The sequence below is a fragment of the Ranitomeya imitator genome, chromosome 1 (genome assembly GCF_032444005.1).
Source record: "Ranitomeya imitator isolate aRanImi1 chromosome 1, aRanImi1.pri, whole genome shotgun sequence".
Classification (NCBI taxonomy): Eukaryota; Metazoa; Chordata; class Amphibia; order Anura; family Dendrobatidae; genus Ranitomeya; species Ranitomeya imitator.
The window spans coordinates 1,039,549,585-1,039,573,406 of record NC_091282.1 but is presented as its reverse complement, the minus strand read 5'-3'; the positions used below and the strand labels follow the sequence as shown (position 1 = coordinate 1,039,573,406).

General features: G+C 41.5%; 1 protein-coding gene across 1 annotated transcript in view; it reads right to left on the bottom strand.

Annotated features, from left to right (window-relative positions):
- FHIP1A (FHF complex subunit HOOK interacting protein 1A) overlaps nucleotides 1-23,822 on the bottom strand; it is a 484,437-nt gene that overhangs the window by 222,771 nt on the left and 237,844 nt on the right. The window contains exon 4 of the mRNA XM_069744063.1: nucleotides 21,358-21,984. Within this exon, the coding sequence (XP_069600164.1) occupies nucleotides 21,358-21,984 (627 nt within the window). The remainder of the gene's footprint in view (nucleotides 1-21,357; nucleotides 21,985-23,822) is intronic.

Sequence of the window (23,822 nt, the reverse complement as noted above, 5' to 3'; positions counted from 1 at the left end):
GGGCTATTTTACTTAGTGCTAATTTTACAAGGGGGCATTCCTCTCAGGGTCATGTTGCATAGAAGCCTAAAGACATGCCCCAGAGCAGGGGTGTCAAACTGCATTCCTTGAGGGCTGCAAACAGGTCATGTTTTCAGGATTTCCTTGTACTGCACAGGTGATAATTTAATCACCAACTCATTATTTGTGTAGGTGATTAAATTATCACCTGTGCAGTACAAGGAAATCCTGAAAACATGACCTGTTTGCAGCCCTCGAGGAATGCAGTTTGACACCCCTACCCCAGAGAGTCCTATAAGCAACGCTTCCTTGGTATAGACCATAAATATTAGTACAAAATAAAATCCATATCTCTGGAACCTTATGGTGAATTTAAAAATGTAAAATAAAACCAGAATATTCAGGGGAGTTAAAATTAGAGCAAAAACTGCCTTCTTTTATCTGTTGACAGATCCTCTTTCGTGGCCTGTCACTAAGCTTACTACAAACAGGCTGATTGCATTTCTTTGTGCACAGAATGATCGCTCTGCGTGCAAAGACTTTCATTGTTCTCAGCAGCACGATAATGTGCTGCCAAGAATGACGATTTTAAGGGTCTGTTCCCATGGTCAGTAAACACTGAGGGTTGGACGCTGTGTGAGTGTCAGGCAGGGCAGTAGTCGTGGCTGAGGACTTCTGCTCCATCACACCCTGGCCTCCCCTCACATACACTCCACGACTCCCAGTCAGCATACCTTCTGCTCCTTTAGTAAGTGTACCTGTGTCTCCATGTCCAACTCCTTCAGAGTCTCCTCTCTTCTACAGGGGACTCTCTCCAGATGAAGTAGAATAAACATAAAAAATTTAGAGGATAGCGGCACACCACTGATGAAAAAAACTTTATTCAGGCATAGCAAGCCATATTAAAAACATGAAAAGCCTTACGCGTTTCAGGTGCATGCAGCACTCTTAGTCATAGGATAGACAGCCAAAATAAATATCAATGAACAACCAATTACAGATGACAAATGATTAATTACATATGCACAAGGTGTGGATACAAACACAGCAGCAAGGAAGAAACAAACAAAAAAAAAAAACACATATCAATAAATACAAAACAAATAATTTCTTGCGTTCATGCCCATCGGATATCTGGTGTCCAGCTTTATAATCCAGAATGCCTACCTTGAAGTCAATAGTTTCTGTTTATTTCCACCCCGAATAGGATTACACATCTTTTCAAATGCATAAAAAGCAAAATGTGTGACATTTTGGTTGTTCATTGATATTTATTCTGGCTGTGATTTTAATTGTATATCCTATGACTAAGGGTGCTGCATGCATGTTTTTAATATGGCTTGCTATGCCTGAATAAAGTTTTTTTCATCAGTGGTGCGCCGCTATCCTCTAAATTTTTCCTGTCTGGCTGTGCTCACTAGCCTTGCGAGCACCCACCTGCCTTCTGATTTGGCTCTACCCATTTGGTGCTGCATGTGGATCCTTTTGAAGCTCTCAGACCTCCTTCTCTGGAATAAACATAGTCACAGTCCCATTGAACGCTTGAACAATAAACTTTACTAAAGACGGGCACATAACGGTTCTCTTCAGCATTTACAGCAGGCTTTACATTAAACAGTTTCCTTGCTGTCCCTGTCTCCTCTCTGATCTTGTCAGCATTTAGGCTATATTCACACTTAGCGGTTTTTACCGCGGAACAGCCGCGATTTTGCAGCTGCACGCAAGGTGTGAACATAGCCTTACAGTATATCTGGCTTCGCTTTACACAGCTTCTTCTCTTTCTCTGCCTTTCCTTCATCTTTACCAAGCTCGCTTCCGGAACAGACCGTGCCTATCGGTCCTCCAGCGTCCTCTGTGCCCAGTCATACTTTTGTAGGGATTCCTCTAAACCAATTCGCCCTGATCCCGAGTACATCCATCCACTTAGCAAGCTGCCACATTCTGTGTGTCCTGTCCGTACTGCTTAGCTCTTTCCTCCCTGTCAGCCACAGTCCCACTTATACTGATCTGTCAGTGACTCTATCAATGCCCTTCTTCTCTCTCGGCTGGCCTTCCTGACCCTGATGCTGCCTGACTGGACCTTGGACTTCTGCAGAGCTGACTGCCCTGACAGGGCACTCCCACCCAACTGATTCAAATATCAGCTGCTCTAAACCTTAACTGTCACTAGCTCCTCCCACATTAACCATCTACAAGCTAAGTCTCTCTATTCCCATCTAGTGGACAAACTAAGGAACTATGCTCTTCCTAATATTTGGAAACAATACAATCATTAAGAGCATAAATAAACATTATACATAACATATTAATGGCAACCCCCTCACAGCTGCATACATCCGCAGGGTCAAACCCGCAGTGTCCAGATGTTACAGCATAGTGGATGGGATTTCAAGAAATATCATGTCCACTACGTGTGCACAGACTCCTGCGGATCACCTGCAGAGATGGACATGCGGCACATCTTTCCAGACTGCAGCATGTCAATTTATGTAGCGGAGATGCTCAGTCTCCGCTGTGTAAATTACCCATACGCTTTCATTAGATGCGGTAAAACCGCATTATCTTCCTAGTCACATGCGTATTAAGTGCGGGAACGCAGCTTACTTTCCATGTGTACTAATTTATATAATGGTGAATCTTTTTTTAGACAGACGTACACGTACACTGCAGTTCTCGTGACCTCCGGAGATGGAGTTATCTCCGGTCACTAGCATCAGCTTCAAGTTCTCACGATCAGCTGATCACGAGAACTGCAGTGCACGTGACCACCAGGGACTGAGTTATCTCCAGTCATCAGCTTCAAGCTCAGCTGTGTTCTGGATGTCAGGCTGAATGGTGGCATAATGTCACCATTCAGCCAAAGGCATCCAGATTTAGCAGAGCTGGACTCGTCGTGGGACAGTATGTATATCTTCTCAGCGGACAGGTTAAGAATATTGTTCATTTTTATTTTAATTCTCTTCCAGGAGGCAAGGATGTCGGTGGAATAGGCGATGCAATAAGTATGGTTTTAATTAAGATGTATTAAAGGAGTCTGTGTCATTAATTCAATTAAAATACTTTATTCTGGGTGTCTGTGTGTTTATTTACCATATAACTATATGACTAGTAATGGATAGGCATCTTATAGATGCCTCTCCACTAGTAATCTGTGGGCTTGATGTTACCTAACAATACAAAGGTGACATCAACCCCACAAATATGAACCCCACTTGCCACCGCTACAGAGCAAATGGGAAGAGCCGGGTAAAATGCCACAATCGGCGCATCTTTGGATATGCCAATTGTGGGGTGGCTGCAGGCTGTTATTTTTAGGCTAGTGAGGGACAAAACCCATGGGCCTCGCCAGACTGAGAATACCAGGCAGCAGCTGTCTGCTTTTTCTTTGGCTGATTATTAAAAATAGGGGGACCCCACACTTATTTTTGGAGGGGATCCCACTATTTTTGCTAACATCCAAGGTAGGCAGACTGCTGCAGACTGGCATTATCAGGCTGGTAAGGTTCATGGATATTGGATCCTTACCAGCCTGAAATACTAGTCCCAACAGTCTGCTTTACTTTGGCTGGTTAACAAATATAGGGGGCCTCACGCTATTTTTTAAAAATGATTATTTATTCATTAAAAAAGGGAGGGGAGGACATTACTTTAAACTGAGCTTTCTTTGTGCTTTCCTCCACTTTTTGTGTCATGTACTTCTGGCTGTGTCACAAGATTTACCATTATTTAAATTAGTACACATGCATAGTAAGTTGCGGCCCAACACTTAATAGGAATGTGATTAGGAGGATAATGCGGTTTTACCGCATCTAATGAACGTCTATGGGTAATTTACTCAGTGAAGACTGAGCGTCTCCGCTACACAAATTGACATGCTGTGGTCTGGAAAGACACACTGCACGTCCGTCTCCGCAGGTGAGCCTCGGTGTCTGTGCACGCATAGTGGAGATGGGATTTCTTGAAATCCCATCCACTATGCTGTAACAGCTGGACGCTGCAGATTGGACACTACAGATGTACTCAGCGTCCAAACCGCAGCGTTTACTGACTGTGTGCACATACCCAATATATCTGCAAACAGGAAATCACTTTTTTTTTCCTTCCTAGAAGCCAACTTTCAATTAGCTTTATTTCAAGTGACAAAAAACGCATTGCAATGAAAAAACGCATCAAAAATGCATGCAGACAAAACGCATAAAAAACGCAGGTAAAAACTCATCAAAAACATCGGTCAAAACGCAGGTGACCTGCCAGTGACCTCAGATGCAGATGTCACATCCTGAACAAACACTGAGCCATTCCTGATCATGTGCACATACCCTAAGTCAGCCTAAAAATTATTTCACCCTATGAACAAATGTTTTGCTTGTTAGTCTCGTGATTGGCTGCCCAACTATTTGGGAAACAATATTTTTAGGAACGTACATTCATGACAACTGGCCAATGTAAATAACATTTTATCTACAACTCCTGTAAAAAAAAGGTGTATTGGATATTGGAATATCTTAAAGAAGCACTCTAAAAACTGATGTATTCACTAAACCTGCCTAAATACATGTGTAATGTAAGTGCAATAAAATACTTAACCATCGCCATCTTCCTTTGTGTCCAACGCCTCTCTGGCCCTCTTCTCCCACACATGACTGAAATTCCAACTTGCCAGCTTACTCTAGGGGAATTTATTTTAACATGAAAGTCTATGTAGACTTGTCCTGGCCATACATAGACTTTCACTGCAAAAGCAATGGTTCATACATAGAACCCTGTATGCAGTAGCAAATCGAAATTTCAGTCACGCGATTAAGATGAAGACTAAAAAAGTGCTGGAAACCGGGGAAGGTGGCGATTGTTCATCATCTTATCTTATTGCACTTACATTACGCAAAACAAGTATTTAGACAGGTTTATTAAAAAAAACAAAAGTTGGGGACCTTCTTCGAAGCACCACTCCAGCGTTGTTTTTTTTAATTGCAGGGCTGGAGTGGTCACGCCCCGCCATCTTGCAACCACAACTTCTGGCTAAGCGGAAGTCAGAGGTAATGGTCACAAGCTCTCAATGTAAGATTATGAGAGCCTTGTTTTGGTCTCGTTCTTGCTCTCACAAACTTATATTACATTGTGACTCCCGGATCAATGAGCAAAGACTGGAGACTGACCAGAGCTGTGCCAATAACATAAGGAGATGACGGCTGGTAAGTATAAGTCTAGGGTCAGGGAACTTAGATTAGTAGCACCACTCCAGTTCTGCTAATAAGAGAAAAACTGGAGTGCCGCTTTAAGCTAAGAGGAAAGTTAATGTAAGTATCAGTAATATACTGTAGCCTCTCATATGTACATACCTAAAATGTATGGATTATTATAATAAATTAGTTTGGACTATAATACATGTAAGGAAAGGTTATACAGCTTAGACACACTGACCTATATGTTATATTTATTGCTTTCTTCGGTTTACAAGCAATGTATTCATAATCACACTGCACTTCAGGTGCCTGATGCATAAAACAAATGTTTTCCTGTGGTTGAGCGTAAGCGGTGCTAGTGATTGGTGGAAATGACAAATCCTATAAGCTTCTTTATTTGTGAGGCAGGTGCACATAGACATGGCTTCCAGTATAATTACATAGTCCTTACAAAGATTCCATAGCAACACAAGGCGCATATATGCAAATAGCCATGTTTAGCAGGCTGGAGCGCTTCTACCTATCTCATTTGTGCAGCAGATTTGCAGTAAACAAGAGGTCATGTATTATGTCTGTCTCTTGTGAAGCTCTGGTATCTTCAGAGCCTGAAATACTATATTCGGTACAAAAATACATAACGCTTCCAATGTAATAATTGCTCATATGTCTGTTTATTGGGAAACTTCAGTTCTAAATGTTTCCCTCCTGATTAGGAAATGTTATTATGGGCCATTGAGGTTATTCTGCTATTTAATTCATTCTATCTTACGGAGCAGGGATGTCAAGCTCAAATACGCACAGGTCCAAAACTAAAAACTTGAACAAAGTCGAGGGCCAACCTTGATGTGTATGAAATAAACTTGATGGTGGCCCGATTCTAACGCACCGGGAATTCTAGAATATGTATGTATGTATGTATATAGCAGCCACATAGTATATAGCACAGGCCACGTAGTATATAGGAGTACTACGTGGCCTGTGGTATATACCATGTGGCTGCTATATACATACATACATATGCGTTAATATAGGCCATGCAGTAAATAGCACAGCTCACTTAGTATATAACACAGCCTACACAGTTTATAGCAGCCACGCAGTATATAGCAGCCACGCAGTATATATCACAGCCCACGTAGTATGTAACACTGGCCACGTAATATATAGCACAGCCCACATAGTATCTAACAGTGGCCACGTAGTATATAGCACGCAGTATTGAACACAGCCACGTAGTATATAACACTGCCCACGTAGTATATAGCAGCCATGTAGTATATAACGCAGCCCACGCAGTATAGAACACAGCCCACATAGTAGCTAACACTGGCCAGGTAGTATATAGCAGCCACGCGGTATCTAACACAGCCCGCGTAGCATTTAGCAGTGTGGGCACCATATACCAGTTAAAAAAATAATTAAAATAAAAAATAGTTATATACTCACCCGTCGACGGGATCCAGAGTAGATCCAGCGAACCTCTGGCGATGCGCGCGGCTGCCGCCATCTTTAAGTCCCAGGATGCATTGCGAAATTACTCAGATCACTTAGCAGTCTCGCTAAGTCTTTTGGGTAATTACGCAATGCATCTCTGGGAACGGAAGCTGGCAGCAGGCGCGAGCGCATCATCGGACTACGGAAGGTGAGAATAGCAGGTTTTTTGTTTTTTTTATTATTTTTAACATTAGATCTTTTTACTATTGATGCTGCATAGGCAGCATCAATAGTAAAAACTTGGTCACACAGGGTTAATAGCGGCGGTAACGGAGTGAGTTACCAGCGGCATAACGCAGTCCGTTACCACTGGCATTAACCCTGTGTGAGCGGTGACTGGAGGGGAGTATGGAGCGGGCACTGACTGCGGGGAGTATGGAGCGAGCGCCAGGCACTGACTGCAGGGGAGTAGGGAGGGAATAATCGGACTGTGGCCATCGCTGATTGGTCGCGGCAGCCATGACAGGCAGCTGGTGAGACCAATCAGCGACTTGGATTTCCATGACAGACAGAGGCCGCGACCAATGAATATCCGTGACAGACAGACAGAAGGACAGACAGAAGGACGGAAGTGACCCTTAGACAATTATATAGTAGATGTCTACAATTCAGGACATTTTTCCTTATGAAATATAATAACTAAACTTTTCATATGGAAACAAACTTAACCCCTTTACCCCCAAGGGTAGTTTGCACATTAATGACCAGGCCAATTTTTACAATTCTGACCACTGTCCCTTTATGAGGTTATAACTCTGGAACGCTTCAACGGATCCCAGTGATTCTGACAATATTTTCTCGTGACATATTGTACTTCATGATAGTGGTAAAATTTCTTTGATATTACCTGTGTTTATTTGTGAAAAAAACGGAAATTTGGCAGAAATTTTGAAAATTTTGCAATTTTCCAACTTTTAATTTTTATGCAATTAAATCACAGAGATATGACACACAAAATACTTAATAAGTAACATTTCCCACATGTCTACTTTACATCAGCACAATTTTGGAACCAAAATTTTTTTTTGTTAGGGAGTTATAAGGGTTAAAAGTTGACTAGCGATTTCTCATTTTTACAACACCATTTTTTTTTAGGGACCACATCTTATTTTAAGTCATTTTGAGGGGTCTATTTGATAGAAAATACCCAAGTGTGAAACCATTCTAAAAACTGCACCCCTCAAGGTGCTCAAAACCACATTCAAGAAGTTTATTAACCCTTCAGGTGTTTCACAGGAATTTTGGGAATGTTTAAATAAAAATGAACATTTAACTTTTTTCACAAAAAATTTACTTCAGCTCCAATTTGTTTTATTTTACCAAGGGTAACAGGATAAAATGGACCCAAAAAGTTGTTGCACAATTTGTTCTGAGTACACCGATACCCCATATGTGGGGGTAAACCACTGTTTGGGCACATGGGAGAGCTCGGAAGGGAAGGAGCGCAGTTTGACTTTTCAATGCAAAATTGACAGGAATTGAGATGGGACGCCATGTTGCGTTTGGAGAACCACTGATGTGCCTAAACATTAAAACCCCCCACAAGTGACACCATTTTGGAAAGTAGATCCTCTAAGGAACTTATCTAGGGGTGTGGTGAGCACTTTGACCCACCAAGTGCTTCACAGAAGTTTATAATGCAGAACCGTAAAAATAAAAAATCATATTTTTTCACAAAAATTATATTTTCGCCCCCAATTTTTTATTTTCCCAAGGGTAAGAGAAGAAATTAGACCCCAAAAGTTGTTGTACAATTTGTCCGGAGTACGCTGATACCCCATATGTGGGGGTGAACCACTGTTTGGGCGCATGGGAGAGCTTGGAAGGGAAGGAGCGCCATTTGACTTTTCAATGCAAAATTGACAGGAATTGAGATGGGACGCCATGTTGGGTTCTGGAGAGCCACTGATGTGCCTAAACATTGAAACCCCCCACAAGTGACACCATTTTGGAAAGTAGACCCCCTAAGGAACTTATCTAGATGTGTGGTGAGCACTTTGACCCACCAAGGGCTTCACAGAAGTTTATAATGCAGAGCCGTAAAAATAAAACAAAAATTTTTTCCCACAAAAATTATTTTTTAGCCCCCAGTTTTGTATTTTTCCAAGAGTAACAGGAGAAATTGGACCCTAAATATTGTTGTCCAATTTGTTCTGAGTACACTGATACCCGATATGTTGGGGGAACTACCGTTTGAGCACATGGCAGAGCTCAGAAGGGAAGGAACATTATTTGGAATGCAGACTTAGATGGATTGGTCTGCAGGCATCACATTGCATTTGCAGAACCCCTAATGTACCTAAACAGTAGAAACCCCCCAACAAATGACCCCGTATTGGAAACTAGACCCCCCAAGGAACTTATCTAGATGTGTTGTGAGAACTTTGAGCCCCCAAGTGTTTTACTACAGTTTATAATGCAGAGCCGTGAAAATAACAAAAAAAATTTTCCCCCAAAAATTATTTTTTAGTCCACAGTTTTGCTATTTTTCCAAGGGTAACAGGAGAAATTGGACCCCAAAAGTTGTTGTCCAATTTGTCCTGAGTACGCTCATACCCCCATATGTGGGGGGAACCACCGTTTGGGCGCATGGGAGGGCTCGGAAGGGAAGGAGCGCCATTTGGAATGCAGACTTAGATGGAATGGACTGCAGGCGTCACATTATAATAATAATAATAATTTTATTTATATAGCGCCAACATATTCCGCAGCGCTTTACAAATTATAGAGGGGACTTGTACAGACAATAGACATTACAGCATAACAGAAATACAGTTCAAAACAGATACCAGGAGGAGTGAGGGCCCTGCTCGCAAGCTTACAAACTATGGGGAAAAGGGGAGACACGAGAGGTGGATGGTAACAATTGCTTTAGTTATTCGGACCAGCTATAGTGTAAGGCTCAGGTGTTCATGTAAAGCTGCATGAACCAGTTACCTGCCTAAGTATGTAGCAGTACAGACACAGAGGGCTAATACTGCATAAAGTGTATGAGAACATGATGCGAGGAACCTTTTTTTTTTTTTTTTTTTTTTTTTTTTTATTATAAATAGGCCACACAGGGATCGTTAGGTTAATGCATTGAGGCGGTAGGCCAGTCTGAACAAATGAGTTTTTAGGGCACGCTTAAAACTGTGGGGATTGGGGATTAATCGTATTAACCTAGGTAGTGCATTCCAAAGAATCGGCGCAGCACGTGTAAAGTCTTGGAGACGGGAGTGGGAGGTTCTGATTATTGAGGATGCTAACCTGAGGTCATTAGCGGAGCGGAGGGCACGGGTAGGGTGGTAGACTGATACCAGGGAGGAGATGTAGGGTGGTGCTGAGCCATGGAGTGCTTTGTGGATGAGGGTAGTAGTTTTGTACTGGATTCTGGAGTGGATGGGTAGCCAGTGTAATGACTGGCACAGGGTAGAGGCATCGGTGTAACGGTTGGTGAGGAATATGATCCTGGCTGCAGCATTCAGGACAGATTGGAGCGGGGAGAGTTTTGCAAGAGGGAGACCGATTAGTAGAGAGTTACAATAGTCCAGACGAGAATGAATAAGTGAAACAGTCAGAGTTTTTGCAGAGTCGAAATTAAGAAAAGGGCGAATTCTAGAAATGTTTTTGAGATGCAGGTAAGAAGAGCGAGCCAGTGATCGGATGTAGGGGGTGAATGAAAGGTCAGAATCAAGGATGACCCCAAGGCAGCGGGCATGTTGCTTTGGAGTAATGGTGGAACCGCACACGGAGATGGCAATGTCAGGCAAAGGTTTGCAGAGCCCCTAATGTACCTAAACAGTAGAAACCCCCACAAGTGACCCCATATTGGAAACTAGACCCCCCAAGGAACTTATCTAGATGCGTTGTGAGAACTTTGAACCCCAAGTGTTTCACTACAGTTTATAACGCAGAGCCGTGAAAATAAAAAATCTTTTTTTTCCCACAAAAATTATTTTTTAGCCCCCAGTTTTGTATTTACCCAAGGGTAACAGGAGAAATTGGACCTGAAAAGTTGTTGTCCAATTTGTCCTGAGTACGCTGATACCCCATATGTTGTGGTAAACCCCTGTTTGGGCACACGGGAGAGCTCGGAAGGGAAGGAGCACTGTTTTACTTTTTCAACGCAGAATTGGCTGGCATTGAGATCGGATGCCCTGTCGCGTTTGGAGAGCCCCTGACGTGCCTAAACAGTGGAAACCCCCCAATTATAACTGAAACCCTAATCCCAACGGTAACCTTAACCACACCTCTAACCCAGACACACCCCTAACCCTAATCCCAACCCTATTCCCAACCATAAATGTAAACCAAACCCTAACCCTAACTTTAGCCCCAACCCTAACTGTAGCCTTAGCCCTAGCCCCTACCCTAACCCTAGCCCTAAACCTAACCCTAGCCCTAACCCTAACCCTAGCCCTAGCCCTAAACCTAACCCTAAAATAAATACATTTTTTTAATTTTTTAATTTTTCACTAACTAAGGGGGTGATGAAGGGGGGTTTGATTTACTTTTATAGCGGGTTTTTTAGCGGATTTTTATGATTGGCAGCCGTCACACACTGAAAGACGCTTTTTATTGCAAAAAATATCTTTTGCGTTACCACATTTTGAGAGCTATAATTTTTCCATATTTGAGTCCACAGAGTCATGTGAGGTCTTGTTTTTTGCGGGACGAGTTGACATTTTTATTGGTAACATTTTCGGGCACGTGACATTTTTTGATCGCTTTTTATTCCGATTTTTGTGAGGCAAAATGACCAAAAACCAGCTATTCATGAATTTCTTTTGGGGGAGGCATTTATACCGTTCCGCGTTTGGTAAAATTGATAAAGCATTTTTATTCTTCGGGTCAGTACGTTTACAGCGATACCTCATTTATATCATTTTTTTATGTTTTGGCGCTTTTATATGATAAAAACTATTTTATAGAAAAAAGAATTATTTTTGCACCGCTTTATTCTGAGGACTCGTTTTTTGCGGGACAAGATGACGTTTTCAGCGGTACCATGGTTATTTATATCTGTCTTTTTGATCGCATGTTCTTCCACTTTTTGTTCGGCGGTATGATAATAAAGCGTTGTTTTTTGCCTGTTTTTTTTTTTCTTACTGTGTTTACTGAACGGGTTAACTAGTGGGATAGGTTGGGTCCTTACGGATGCGGCGATACTAAATATGTGTGGTATTATTGTTTTTTTTTTTAAATTTAGATAAAGAAATGTATTTATGGGAATTATTTTTTTTGTTTTTTTTTATTTAGGATTTTTTTTTTTTTACACATGTAGAATTTTTTTTTTAATTTTTTTACTTTGTCCCGGGGGGAGGGGGGGGACATCACAGATCGCTGATCTGACAGTTTGCACAGCACTCTGTCAGATCAGCGATCTGATTTACAGCGCTGCAGGCTTACCAAGCGCCTGCTCTGAGCAGGCACTTGGTAAGCCACCTCCCTCCCTGCAGGACCCGGATGCCGCAGCCATTTTGGATCCGGGGCTGCTGCAGGGAGGAAGGGAAGAGACCCTCGCAGCAACGCGATCACATCGCGTTGTTGTGGGGGTCTCAGGGAAGCCCGCAGGGAGCCCCTTCCCTGCGCGATGCTTCCCTATACCGCCGGCACACCGCGATCATATTTGATCGCGGTGTGCCGGGGGTTAATGTGCCGGGGGCGGTCCGTGACCACTCCTGGCACATATTGCCAGATGTCAGCTGCGATAGGCAGCTGACACCCGGCTGCGATTGGCCGCACTCCCCCCGTGAGTGCAGCCGATCGCGCTGGACGTACTATTCCGTCCTTGTCATTGTGACCTTCAACGACATCGTGGTCACATGAGCGGTCAGTGACTGACCGCTCATGTGACCGCGACGTCATCGAAGGTCCTTCACTCACCACATTCTCAGGAACGGAGGGAGATGCTAGCAGCGCTGTGAGCCAGGGCCCGTCCGAGGGTGAGTATATCCATGGTTTTTATTTTTATTCTTTATTTTTTACATGAATATGGATCCCAGGGCCTGAAGGAGAGTCTCCTCTCCTCCAGACCCTGGGAACCACATGCCGTATAAGATGACTGGGCGTATAAGATGACCCCTGTCTTATACGGCGGGCATATCCCAAATTCCATATTTTATATGGAAAAGTTGGGGGTCGTCTTATACGCCAGAAAATACGGTACTTTTTAAGTTTTTTCAGCACTGACAAAATAGTTGGAGCTGGCACCAGAAGAGGGCATGTTGGGAACGTAACATCACAGCTTGTCTAATTCATGAAAAACTTGTGGCATTCTCTAGGCCAGAAATCTCACCCAATATCTGACTTGAGTAAGATTTCTGGCATATCGCACACTTCTCAGATGCTCCAGATTCACAAAGAGGCTTTCACTTCTTCATGAATCAGGTACATCTGACTCCAACACGCACCTCATCAAGATCGATGAGAACAACATTAGTCTTGATGAATCGGGCCCATTGTCTTAAAGCTGTTATGAAACAACTTTAAAGGGAATTTATAAGAACGTTTTTTGGTGCCAAAGCACCACCACCAGATAGTTATTTTCTTGCAGTCTCCAAAGATGTCCTTGGTAGTGCCAGTTCATGATGACATTTTGCTAATAATAAAGATTAATGCTTGCTAGCCCTGTTTACTAACTAGATCTGTCCAGTCAAGGAAGTGCAGATACTGCAGAGTAATGTCTTGCTGTCCATGCCTTATTTCCAGCCCGAATAGCATGACTGATATCCATGAGGACAGGGAATGTTATCACAGACCCTGTACTCAAAGATGTCAATGAAACACAGGATGACTAATCAGCATTTTGTGACGGAAGGGAACCTTACAGATGATATATGCTGTATAAACCACTTATTGATAAACCAACTTGTTATGCTTTGTATTACGGGCAAAAAAATGAACATGAGCATCACAGCCCAGGCACTGGGACTAGCTGATTAGGAAGGCTCTGCACAAAGTGCATAATATCAGCTGAGCGCAGGCACAGACTGTCAAACTGGAGGTATTGGCCACAGTATAAAAAGTGGAAAACATTGGTGTGAAGGATGCGGGGGATTTATTAACAGCTTACAATCATCCTGGAACTGTGTAGTTGTAACAGAACACCTAGATCCCCTTCAGTATGCAGCTAGGGACAGCAGGAGGGGTCAAGCATCAAAATGCTGTGAGTGACAGATCTCACACCTTGAGCCAGCTAAGCTCAGAACAAAAGGATCCCTTGCTATGTATATACCATGCAGTATAAACCACTTTGTTGAGACAGCTATAATTCCATAAGGAGTTTTGGAGATACTATACATCCTAGCCATATATTGTGCGTATTTCCAAGATCCCCAGAACATTGCAAACGCCCGCCTGGGTCTCGACCTATTCCAGCAGCTAGGGGTATGGAGATACATAGAGCAGCCAGTAGAAACCAGATAGCAAAGCTGTGTTTAGTCTTTATGTGTAGCAAGGGCCCAACTGGATCCGATGGCACCAAAATCACCTGCCTAGGACTGTCTATTCAAGAGTTATGACTGATCTTTGATTTTAGAGTTTTTATCTGCCAGAGGCAAGGGGAGGGGATTTAGGTTCAGCCCAGAGGGCAGGAGAGGAGTGACCCAAAGGGATTAAATTTTCATGTAAAACATGGCCTGTTGCTATTTCTCTGAGGAGTTTGCAATAATATATCATGTGGTGAGAAGTCAAGGAACAGAGGGGGCAATAAGCGTCCCATGTGGTAGTCCTTACCCCAAAAGCCAGACGTTTCATCTACTGGTAACTGACCCATATATTCTGCTTATATCTTTTGTGCTCCCACTATCTGCATTTGCATATCTGACCATTGTATATGTGTAACCATCGTATGTATAAGCGTATTGTCTAGTGTGCCCTTACGGTGATTAATTATATAATTTAACCTTGGGTTTTTAATTTCAATACATGAATCCACACATTTGTTTCTTGGTTTCACTTTACATGCTACTGAGGCTGGTTTCTGGCCTGATATAATCCCGTTCTTATATCTAACGGGGAACTGGTGGCAGTCCTACCAGGCTGGTAGCACTCTGTTTCAATGGTGCTAGTGATAGGGGCTTCTCAGCCAGTCAGGGTTGCGAGCAAGTGTGGTGCCATGTAAGTGACTGCGTGGGCCACATACTCTCACCCCCCATGCCTCCCTGGGCTCATGTGGACAGGGGGTGTCTGTGTAAAACTGTACCAAGCTGACCTTTCGTGTCCCCAAGTAATGCGGAACATCACTTTGGTGAAAGTGGGGAGACTGCATTACGTGATCCGTCTGATGTAATAGTTACGTCAGGCAGGTGGCGAGGCGCGGGCTAATCACACATGGTGGCAGCGGCGGGATTCTGCGTGATCTCTCATCCGGTGTCATTTTTCATTATTGGATACAGATTTTGTTTAGGTTGAAATGGTGAGCAATACATTATTTTCAACATATTATATTGGAAAACCAAAAAATATACTAATATACTGTACTTTTCAAATGGAAATTAATCTTCCGTTGTCAAATCACAACATAATGTGCTAAGGAGAACCTATCACCATGAAAATACAGTCCAATCTACAGACACCATGTAACAGAGCAGGAGGAGTTGAGAAGACTAATGTATAGTTTTATGGGAGAAAGTCAATATAATAAGTATTTTAATCATTTAATCCTCTGCTCTTCCTGTGATTGAGTCCAGTAGGTGGTCCTACTTGTGACTGACAGCTTCAATTGTAGAAGTGTGTTAGCTGACAGTCAGTAATAGGACCTCCCACTGGTCCAAAAATCCCAGAAAAAGAAGAAGTTTAAATTAAGAAAAAACATGTTATATTGAATATTTTCTTACAAAGGTAGATATCAATCTACTCTGCTCTATTACAGGGTGCCTAGGTGGCATTTTCATGGTGACATGTTCCCTTTAAGTAGAATGATGAAGAGTACAAGATTTAATTGAATTGTGATACTGGAGATTTTTTTTTGCTTTTTTTCTCCTGTTTTTTTCTTTAAGAGCCATAAGGCTTTTTTTGTGGGACGAGTTTTAGTTTTAAATGACACCATTTATTTTAACATCAAATGTGCTGAAAATGGAAAATAAGTTAAAAATGGGGTGAATTATTGAAAAAATAAGTACCGTATTTTCCGGCGCATAAGACGACTGGGCGTATAAGACGACCCCCAACTTTTCCAGTTAAAATATAAAATCTTCTCAAAAGTCGGGGGTTGTCTTATATGCTGGGTGTCGTCTTATAGGGTGCGTGCGGAGCAATTTGCGGTCGACGTATTTAGTGGGGGAGAATGGTCCCGATGATGAGGTGAGGGAGCGCCTCACCAGGAAGGTGTAAGTGAAGCAAACTGTCAGCGTCTGGGATGACAGGGTTATGCAAAAAAGAGAGAGAGCGGTGCTGTGCCTAGAAAAACACTCCTCTTTCACTCATCTGGCTCGCCCTTGTATCCTATTATCTCCTTCTCTGCCTCTGCTTCACTTACACCTTCCCGGTGAGGTGCCCCCTCACCTCGTCATTGGGGTCGCTCCCCCCACAATATGCGGCGACCGCACCTGCCCTATAAGACCTGGCGTATAAGACGATACCCGACTTTTGAGAAGATTTTCAGGGGTTAAAAAGTAGTCTTAAACCCCAGAAAATACAGTAATTCCCTTTTTGTGTTTGGTTTTAATGGCGTATATTCTGCTTTAAAAATTAGCTGAAAATATGGTTCTCCAGGGCAGTATACTTATGGAGATACCAAACTTTTAAAGTGTTTTTTGTTTCTTTGAGTGGTTAAAAAAATGTAATAGAAGACAGAGACAGCGTCCAATTCAGGTGAAAAATACTTCAAGGTTCCATTTATTTTGCCATATGCTTGAAAAAGACCCATTGGCCGGTCGAAACATTCCAAATTGAAAAACAGTCTTAAAATGAGTTGTTTTTCAACTGGATGAGCCTGATGAATTGATCTAGTCACATGTAGAGATGAGTGAACTTTTTAAGGTTCGGTTCAGTGAACTTCCCGTTGTTTGCTGAACAGTTCGCCGAACTTGTCCAAACCCCATTAAACTCAATGGGAGGCAAAAACAAACTAATAGTCAACACTATCAAGGGGGGACAAAAGCCTCCAAAACAGCTCAAATAAGGGGCAAGCACCAGGAAAAGTGGCATCAACTAACCTAGAGTACAAATAGTATACTTGTGCAGTATGGATGCATGGGACAGGGCCTTGGACAGGACTTGGACCAGTATTTCTAGCTTAAACATTGATCATTAGCACGTGAATGAGTGACTAGTGTAGGCCTGGTGCTCTGAGAACCCTGCCAAATTCAGGCAACACACTTGAAGGAGACCCAACTTGGAGTCCAAACATTTCCAAAAATTAGGGGCAGACACCAGGAAAAGTGGCATCAATTGACCCACAGTAAAAATGTTATATCGGTGCAGCATGGATGGATGGGACAGGGCTTGGACCAGCATTTCTAGCTTACAAATTAATCAGTAAAAGGTGGAAGAGTGACAGGTGTAGGCCTGGTGCTTGGAGACCCTTTCTACTACAGGCAGATAAAGACCCAACTTGGAGTCACTGCATTTCAAAACATTATTGGCACGCACCAGTAAAGTGGCATCAATATCCCCAGAGTAGAAATAGTATAATGGTGCTCTGAGACCCCTTTGACTACAGGCAATCCACCAGATGGAGAAACAACTTGGAGTCTCCACATTTCAAAAAATTATCTACAAGGTGTACCGCTGTGTGGCTGCCAAAGAAAGGAAGTCAGGTAATCCGTCCAGTAACAAAAGTTGTCAGTTATCTTTGGATAGGATTAGCCAATGTTTGTTCAGTAGAGCTTTTAATAACATTACCACCTTCCCCACAACACCTTGAACACCATGCTTATTCCATCTTCCACCATGACCTCACTTTTTCCCTATAATTGTTATACCCTTCCCCTCTTTTAGCCAGCTGTTTCACAACCCTAGGCCCAGACCTGTTTGTCACATGTCATCAAATTAACAATGAATATTTATTTGCTGAGATAGTATGGCTGGACCATAGAATTAGTACCAAAGATTTATATGCAGAAATGTGGACTGGTGGCGGAACCACACAATTAGCACAAAGGATTTACATGCTGAAATGTGGAATGGTGGCTGCACCACACAATTAGCACAAAGGATTTAGATGCTGAAATGTTGACTACCGGCTGTACCACACAATTAGCCCATTGGATTGATATGCTGAAGTGGCGACTGGTCGCTGTATGTGTATATCTACAACAATATTTATATATTTTATTTACTTTTTAGTGGCTTTTTATACCTTTTTGTAGATTTTTATTTTATTTTTTTACTTTTCTCAAATATTAATTTGCATAACTGTATCATTATATGCAATTCATAATTCATATCATATTAATTAGCAATATATAGTGATGATCGAATAGTGAAATATTTGAATTCGGGAAAATTGGCACAAATAATTTCTACTATCCGTGTATTCGTACCGAATAACGAATCTAATGCAAGTTAATGGGAAAGCCGAATATTTTTCTGCTGGACCCAACAAATGGGTCTGGGGGCATGAGAAAAAAGGTGAAATGGATGGGAAAGAGCTAAAACTAAATGGGAACAGCATGGAGAAAATGCTTGCATGCCTTTCTGGCTGACAAATGGTATCTGGGAATAATGTTGTCAGACTATTACGCTGTTATTACAGATTTTTAAAAAGACCTACCAAACCAAACATTTTTTTAAAAGGGGAAAAATGCTAAGAAACATTTTTCCTTCATAATTACATATATATATATAATGCTAAGTAAAAAAAATATATATATATACCTCCCTGTTTTGGCTTTAGTTTTTCATGTAACATTTGGGAGGTCCCTCCCTCATACCAAATAGTTAGCCAGATAGTGGAATACATATTCCCCATCCCTTTACAATGACATTTCAAGCATGAAAATTTAATTTTGGGCTTTGCCCACCACCACCATGTCCACCGCCATGTCATTATGGGGCCCTCACTTACAATTTGCAGAGTGCCTGAGATTGGTAAGGGCCGTCAGGCGGCCCTGTATCATACATTTGGTAGAGCTCTCACTCTTACATTTGGGATGTCCCTCCCTCATGTCAATAGTAGCAAGATAATGGAAGACATATTGCCCCATCCCTTTACAATGCCATTTCAGTTTGAATTATGGGCTTTGCCCGTCATGTCATTATGCAGCCCTCGCCTTTAATTTTCAGTGGGCCACCAGGTGCTGCGAAACCAGCATTTTGTAAGGTCCACAGTTCATTTTTTGCCACCGAATCCCAGTGGAACCACTGTCCTGGCGGATGAAGCTGCTGTAAGGTGAATTCTTTTTTCTGTTGTCTATTCATCAGTTCAGCAGCATGCTCAAGTGACTCTCCTGCCAGATGGGTGGGCTAATGTAGTGTCTTGTTACCAAGTGCTGACATGTGCTGGGTTCAAATACCAAATATCATTTTTAATATAACTGTCTTAGAATTTTTTTTTTCTATAAAAGATTTGTTTTCATTTCTTTTTATGATATTATTGTTACATACTATCTGTAATACATAATTATCTATCACAGACTACTGTTTCATAGTGACAATAACTATTAGACAATAATTAAGTCCTTAGTTTTATGGTTAGTACTGTCCATGGTTGATTGATACCACTGAGCCACATAGTACCAGTACGATATCTGCTTTTTTTTTTACAAAAAAAAAAATCATTATCTGCTCTATTTTATATATTTTCTACTGTAAATATTGACTTTAACCATGATTATTTTAGATTATATATTTACTTTTTATCTTTTGATTTTTTACACCACTACTAGTCTTTTTACAATAATAATAACAATCTTTCTTTTCATATAGTGCTAACATGTTATGCAGTGCTTTACAGACATTATCATCACTGTCCCCAATGGGGCTCACAATCTAAATTCCTTATCAGTATGTATTTGGAATGTGGGAGGAAACCAGAGTGCCCGGAGGAAGCCCACACAAACACGGAGAGAACAAACAAACTCTTTGAAGATGTTGTCCAAGATGGGATTTGAACCCAGGACTCCAGCGCTTCAAGGCTGTAGTACTAACCACTAAGCCACCGTGATGCCCAATGCCAGCTGTTCACCCCCAGGTGTGCGGTTCCTCTTATTTTAAGTGTTGTTGTTTTCTCCCTCAGTATTTAAACCCGCTTTCCGTGCCATACTGATTGTGCTGGGGGGTTTTTCCGCCAGTTTGCGTCATGTGCATATAAAGGTGTGGCCTGCCTTTTCCATGAGCTGAGCATTATATTGCTGTGGTTTTCCATGGCTGTGTGTTCACTAGTTGGGCCCAGTCCTTCTCAGCCCTCATCCACATGCATGTCACTTGATAAACTGTAAGGTTTTTAATATTAGAGTTAGGACTGTCCCAATTGCGGTCACCATGGAGTGGTGGGGATGGCTTTTGCATTTTTTTAAATCAAAAAACACGTTAACTAAGTATCCTATATTATTTTCAGGCAGAATCATCATGTTTCTGCCTTTGTTTTTTTTCTGTTTAGGGGCTAGCGTGAATGTGCGTTTACATGCTGCACGCACACCAATTTATATCCCAGTTCATACCTTTTTAGGCTTTTTGGGGGGAATGTGCTATGCAGTTTGTTTTTGAAAAACTAAACACGTACAAAAAAGAACTACAAAATTGCTATTCCACTCTGGAACTGCTTCCTTCATATAGCAGCGCGGTCTACTATGAAACGTCAAATCTCCTTTTTCAATTAATCGATATGCAAAAGAGGGTTTGCCATCATGTGACTACGGGGCAGCAGCTGTAATATTCATGGGCCATTGGAGATGTGGCAATTACAGCCATTTCAGCAGAGCAACTCCATAACTCCCTTCTCATCTGTACCTTTTAATATCCTCCTATGTGGGCTTATCTCTCCCCTTATTTTCTCTCATGTATTGCATGCATACCAACCCGTGCTTCAGCTCCTTTCTGTGGTTTTGATGTGGTTTCTTGTAATTTGTACTAACAGGTACATGTCCCCCTTTCTGAGCCAGGCATTTCTTCTATGGTATATACCTTCTCATGGACATGTGGCTGAATAATCAGGCCCCTGTCCTGCTCTACCCTTATTCACATTGAGTTCGGTTAACACAAGGTAAGGTTTTAATCCTACAGACAGGATAAGACCATCCCGACTGTGTACACCTTAACGCAGTGGTTTGGGGTTTACTCTTTTTGTTCAAAATAGTGATAACCAAGTACCCAGTGTAATTTACATGTACTTTGACTATTTCATTATTATGCAATATATGCTCATTTTGTTTTTTTTCTTGAGTTTAGTTTGTATGATTTTGTGCACAAAATCGTGTTTCTAACACATCTGTTAAAATACAGATAAATTGGCCAAATGTTATGATAATTCCGCCAGCCTGCCGTTCATCCTATTATATATATAAGAAAAGCATTGAATATATATATTCGCTCTGACATTACAATCTGATGCAAAGGAATAAAATATATTCTACCAATAATTCCATTTTGACCTCTCTAATGGCTGCATACAAAGAATAGGTACATTAGTATTTATAGAAAAAAGAAAGGTCATCATACATTACTTTGGTGTTTCCCAAGAACAATGCACATGTTCCATCTCAATTTTTGCAATACCTTATAAGAGGTGCAATGTACAATCTATCAAACTCACCGGACAGAAGTACGTGCTCTCCACGATGTGTTTAGCCACCACGGTGTTTTCTGCTGACAAGGACATGATGAATAGCAATGCATCACGGGCCTGTTGTCCCACTGTGCCTTCTCGATGGATGAAAGGTATCAGCAGGGAGAATATAAGGAAGTTGGCAGCTCCCTGGTCTTCACTCGTGTGGAAGAATAATTCTAGGATGGATGGATCTTTGGCAAGAATTGAACAGAGCTGGTTCAGTAAGACAACTAGTTTGGTTTCTACATTTGGAGTTGTTGTTGAAGAACATGTGCTTAGTAGCATCATCAATGGCTTCAAAATAGGCTTGTGATGTAGCAAAGGCTGATGAGACTGAGTAACTAGTAACTCATACATCCTCAATTGCTCATACTTAGTCTCGTCGCTAAATTCTCTCCTGAGACTCCACAAAAACAGTTTCTCCATAATATTCTCTGAAACCACAAACTCCAGGATAGGCCCCATTGCAGCATCTTTCACCCGCTCTTCAATTAAAAGCAAAATCATGTGTTCCACATAATTTTGTACCGCGCTAACTTCGTCTGAAGTAATAGATCCATATTTTGCATGGTAGTTCTTGAAAGGGTCATGTTTTTCCAAAATGCGTTGAACCTAGAAGAAAACAATCATCAAATTAAAACCCAAACAAAGCAGTTTTATAATTAGCCCAATTATGGGAAACTCTATAGTGTTTAGAATATTATTGTTAATGAGAAGCTGGCTTGAAGCAGTTTGTAGAAGAAAACCCAATTTAATCATCAGCCTATGCAGCAGAGAAACAAAAAGCGTGCTTCAGAATGAGCAATAATCTTAATGAAGCTTAATTTGAACCACTCTCAGTGATCACATAAAATCACCACTGTGTAATCAAGATGCTGCAAACGTTCATTTGCCGTATTTTATCAACTGGTAAACAGGAGCCAAATGGTCTCAAAGCTGCATAATGTTAGATCTACCCATGACCTATGTGTGAATGGACAGATGTCTTCATATCTTTAAAATGGATTTTATAGAAAAAAAACATATTACCGCAACTTATTACCTGCAACCACAATTCTGTTATGCATAATTGCATTTCTCATAATCGAAAAATATAGCTGAAATTACACTCGGGGGTAGCTACTTTAATTGCCTTTCTGCTAACTTCATATGCATTATAAATAAATAATTGAAACAAAGTTGATAAATACAATTAGATATTGAAGTTGTAGAAGTAAAATAGTGGGAAGGAGGGACCAATTTGCATTGCATTGCATGCTATATCATGCCCTATTAAGACATACCAGGAAAATGGAAACTACACATACATTTTACATACAATTCAACTACAAATTACTGTAATATAGTGCATGTGATACTGGCGAGATGCGAATGCCTGAATTGCTGTAAATGATATGTTTTAACTTTTTAAGCTGCTCGGGTAATTAATGGAAACAAGATGAGTTGTCTAAATTTTATTTTATTTTTGGATACTTTCATACAGTTTCTTATTATATTTTCAGGTTACAAGATTTCTAAGAGATCAGCAATAATTTAGCTGTAGTCGGTACAGCTTTGGCAGTTGCCCTCAAACTCTGATGCATGAGATTGTCACAAAGGACTCCCCAAAGAAGCATCAATGGTTTATGCTACTTTCACTCTTCCATCTTTTTTCCTCCGTCACAATCCGTCGTTATGGGCAAAAAACGGATCCTGCAAATGTGATTGCAGGATGCATTTTTTGCCCATAGACTTGTATTAGCGACGGATCGCGACGGATGGGCACACGTCGTATCCATCGTGTGACGGATCCGTCGTGTTTTGGCGGACGCGACACACAAAAAAACATTCAATGTAACATTTTTTTGTGCAACATGTCTGCCATTTTCAACCGCGCAAGCGCGGACGAAACTCCGCCCCCTCCTCCATGCTCATCACAATGGGCAGCGAATGCGTTGTAAAACTGCATCCGCTGCCTACGTTGTGCTAAATTTAGCACAACGTCCGTCGGTACGTCGGGCCGACGGAAGTGTGAAAGTAGCCTTAGATGGCACATGGACGGTATTGATTTTGTTCGGGGTTCAGAAGCTTCAAATTACACCTTTAGTGTTACCTTTAGAGGAAAGTGTCTAAATGTGACACTAAATCGTAGTTATCTTGCCCCCCTTTCACGATGCTTTCCTCTCCTAGCTGGCACCGCTATGATCTGAAGATGTTGCTTAACACATGCACTGTGTGCTCAGCCACTAACAGATCCCACCTTTCTTGCCATGTAAAGATCTTACTGACCGCTAATCAGGGGCTAAGTCAGTGGACCAATGAACCCAGATGCCCCATTTTCAAGTTTGTTTCAATATGGCTATGTATATCATGTATATACAGTTAGGTCCTGAAATATTTGAATAGTGATACAAATTTTGGCATTTTAGCTGCTTACCAAAACATATTCAAGATACAATTATTTAATCAAT